Source organism: Pinus tabuliformis, chromosome 6 (genome assembly GCF_031772625.1).
Source record: "Pinus tabuliformis cultivar Carrire ecotype Pingquan chromosome 6, CPIR1, whole genome shotgun sequence".
NCBI lineage: Eukaryota > Viridiplantae > Streptophyta > Pinopsida > Pinales > Pinaceae > Pinus > Pinus tabuliformis.
In genome coordinates, this window is record NC_142292.1 from 1,896,900,935 (window position 1) to 1,896,904,900 (window position 3,966).

The window sequence follows — 3,966 nt, forward strand, 5'->3', positions numbered from 1 at the left end:
TTTTTAGCATACGATTTATTTTTTTAGTTTTTTTTAAGAAAACTAACTTAATTTTATTGTTTAAAAGGGAATAAAAGTTGATCAGGCTCCCTGGTAATAGAAAAAGGGGCCTCTCACTGAAATAACTGTACGTATTAAAAGTTGAAAATCAAAATCAACCCAAATTCTTAGAATCATTCAATTAACAAATTAATTATGAAGAAGCTGATTACTGTAGGGAAATCCATCCATTTGTAAATCTAAATCGCATCGTCTTAACATTACGGAAACAACATTCCGCAATTTATAAATCTGTAATTCCTGAACAGCCTGGATTGATCCACTGTGTAAGAACCCATACAGAATTAGTGCTCCTTCTACATGAAAATGTTCAAATCATAAATATTTTATTCTACATAAATATCTTGAATAGAAAAAAGTCTTCAAATAGGATGCGATCCAGTGATATATGTGAATGATCCACATTCAAACTCTGCACAAAACCCTAAATTATAACCGTGCAGAGCCGAGTTTGACGCTGAAGGAAATAAAGAATAATAATTCTATATTAAAAAATGACATAGATGAATCCCATCCAGCCCACTTCGTTTCACATCATATCTGTTTCACATGGAGATGATAATGCATGGAGGCAGTGTAAAGAAGCAAGATGGCCGCTCCGAGCAAGGCGGCACCAAAGATACCCATCTTCTCCAAACTAGCGGTAGAAACAGCGCCACTGCTGGCGTTCGGTGGCGAAGCGGTGTCGGGGCCTTGAGGCAAAGGGCCTGATGCTAGAGTTTGAGATGTGGGAGGGGAGGCTGAGCTTGGCGGGGTGGCCGCTTTAGAAGGAGCAGAGGCGGGAGAAGAAACAGTTGGGGAAGTCGCAGGAGGGGGCGAAGCCGGTGATGGCGCTGCCGGGGATTGAACCGGCGACGTCTTGGGAGCTGCTGCAATGGGGGACGGAGCTGGTGCCCGTGCGGGAGAGGTTGAGCTTATCAATCCCAGCACCAAAAGAAAGCAGAGAAGCGTATTGAATCCAGCCATATTTTCAAAAGTAGCTTTTCTCAAAAGATACTAGTGCAAATTTGTGTCACAGAAAGTGTATGGAGCCGATCTTTTCTCTTCCACAGAAATGAAGTGAAGAGGTTTGTCGAAGAAGATCATTCAGAGAGAGAGAGTTGTTGTTGTGAAGGAGAGTTGTAAAATATATATAGGTATTGCCGCGAGGTCAGCTTCCGGGACTGAGGGATTCGATTTTCTTATTCAACACGGTATTTCGTGTAATGAGACGAAGGAAACACCGAGCAGTTCATTCCGGGTGCCTGCTCAACAGCCTCAATTTCTTAGCACGGACCTTTCAACTCAGCGTACAACTGTTCATTGACAACGTTATTTGGTCATGATGGCTTACTAAAGTCTGTAATTAGGAAGTGATAACCGCCACTATTATTTTTATTGAAAGTGGCGTTTGACTTTGTCCAAAAGGAACGCGAGCATATCGTATGAGCCCGGCTTCCGGGAAGCATCGATCGTGTTACAAATAGACGATTGGGATTCCCGGAAGCTCCTATAGTTTGGTCAAATTTAAAATTCTAAGTTTTACTTAAAAGTCATCGCCACAAGGTATAAATATAAATATTTTGGGATATAAATTTAAATATTTTGGGAGAAATTTTGGGAAATGTGGGTTAAAGTGATGGAGTTTTAATATTTTGGGTGGGGAAGTAGTTTTTGATGGTGCTAAATCTATTTCTACCATAAAAATATTTGATTTAAACATGTTTATGGTTAAGTTGTGGGGTCACGATGGATGTATTTTCTGAATATTTTTCTCGTTAAGTTCTTGGGCGAGGATGGATGCACTTTCTAAATAGTTTGGGCGAGGATGGATGCACTTTCTAAATAGTTTTCTAGTTAAGTTCTGGGGCGATGATGGATGCACTTTCTGAATATTTTTCTCATAAATTCAATACCTACCCTCTAATTGAACCAAAGATTGTGTGGGGATGAAGTTTCAATTTTTTGTGGATGAAACTACATTGCAATATTTTCCTCTTCTGAGTACCTAGAAAAAATTGCACTTGGGGGTTTGTCAATTCTTTCACATTTTTCATTTAGCATCCTAATCCATCGAGGCCATGGGGATTCTTTAACGGTGCATCTGAAGACGATGAACCCACCTACGACGGGGTTTTTTTTCATCACCTAAACAAAAATCATATCTTTCATGTTAAGATGCATTTGGGTCGGGGGTTAAACAATTGAGTTGAGGTTCATTCTTGTCGTGCTCTTATCACTTTTACTGTTGAAAATGGATGTTCACATCTTCAGTGCTTTTGGGAGTCTTTGGTTGTTGTTAAATGGCTAAACAAGACTCAATTCCCCAGGAATTTATTACTTCTCGATATTGTGGAGGACCTTCAATGTATCATATTATATTTTTACAACTTTCACATGCAACCATGTTTACAATGGAAGGAACAATATTGCTAACTGGATTTCTAAAGAGGGCCTACTTATGGATCAGGGACTATGGAAAGTGACAGAGTTTCACGACACTGAACAATTCCAGTGTTCTCTCACATACTTTCTCTCTCTCCCTTTCTCTTATACCTCATTCTCTCTTCCCCCCATCTCTCTCTCTCTCTCTCTCTCTCTCTCTCTGCCCTCCAATCCTCTCTCTTCCCCCATCACTCTCCTCCTCTCTCTTAAGTCCCATCTCTCATTCTTCCTCTCTCCCCCTTTCTCTCCTACCTCCCTGTCTCTTCCCCCATATATATATATCTCTCTCTCTCCAATCCTCTCTCTCGTTTCCCTCCAATCCTCTCTCTTCCCCCATCTCTCTCTCTCTCTCTCTCTCTAAGTATGTTACTATATCCCTCCCTCTCTCCTTCTCTCTCCTTCTCTTCCACATTCTCTCTTTCTCTCCTTCAGTCTCTTTATCTCAGCCTTAATCATACACTCTCTCTCTTCATCTCTCCCTTGTCACTTCCTCTCTCTCTCCACTTATCACTCTTTATATTTGTTCTTTCCTCCCTCTCTCCCTATCCAACTCCATCTCTCTATCCCTCCCTCTCTCCTCCTCTCTCTCAACTCCTCTCTCTCCATTTCTCTCATACCTCCCTCTCTCTTCCCCCATATCTCTCTCTACCCTCCAATCCTCTCACTATCTCCTTGCCTCTCCCCTTCTCTCTCTCCCCCCCATCTTTGTGTCTCCCTCTCCCTCTCTTACCCTTCTCTACCTCTCTCACTCCTCTCTCTCTCTCTCTCTTCATTCTGTCTCTCCCCTCTCCTTCATTTTATCTCCATCTCTCCCTTCTCATCCCCCTATCCCTCCACCTCTATCACTCTTTGTCTTTGTTCTTCCCTCCCATATATATCTAGAGTTAATATATATCATGATATATTAATATATATTATATTGTAACAGATCTAATATTGTATTAATCTCAAGTGATTAAATTTAATAATATTAATATTATAATATATTAATATGAATATTATATTTAACAATAAGAATATTAATCTTTTAATATTAATATTAGGATTAATAATGTTTTTTTGTATTGTATTAATAATAATTTGGCCCATGGTATATGGCCCATAGGCTTGGTATATAATTAGATGTTTTCTAATCCTATTTGATATATTTTATTTATTTACCATAGCTCTTTATACCTCTTTTATATTTATTTATTTACCATACCTCTTTTATAAATATGGTATTTGGCCCATGGAATTTGTACCATGGTATTACTAATTATTTGTCTCATGGTATTTGTCGAGTAGGCTTCACCTAGATAAAACCTGTTTTTTGAGTTTTGGTAAAACTAAAGTGGTTATGGAGTAAAACCTTTTTTTAGCATTCCTAAAGCTCTTTATATTTTAAATTTATATTGTGTTTATACTTAATAATAATTAGATTGATTCTCTTTATATTTTAAATTATATTGTGTTTATACATAATAATAATTAGATTTATTT

At 38.5% G+C, this 3,966-nt stretch overlaps 1 protein-coding gene across 1 annotated transcript; it reads right to left on the bottom strand.

Moving 5' to 3' along the window:
• Positions 1–575: 575 nt before the first annotated feature.
• Positions 576–1,146, bottom strand: LOC149266771 (uncharacterized). Its single transcript, XM_089397404.1, has one exon. The coding sequence runs from the start codon at positions 1,024–1,026 to the stop codon at positions 595–597; it is 432 nt and encodes a 143-aa protein (XP_089253530.1). The 5' UTR covers positions 1,027–1,146; the 3' UTR covers positions 576–594.
• Between the last annotated feature and the right edge of the window lie 2,820 nt (positions 1,147–3,966).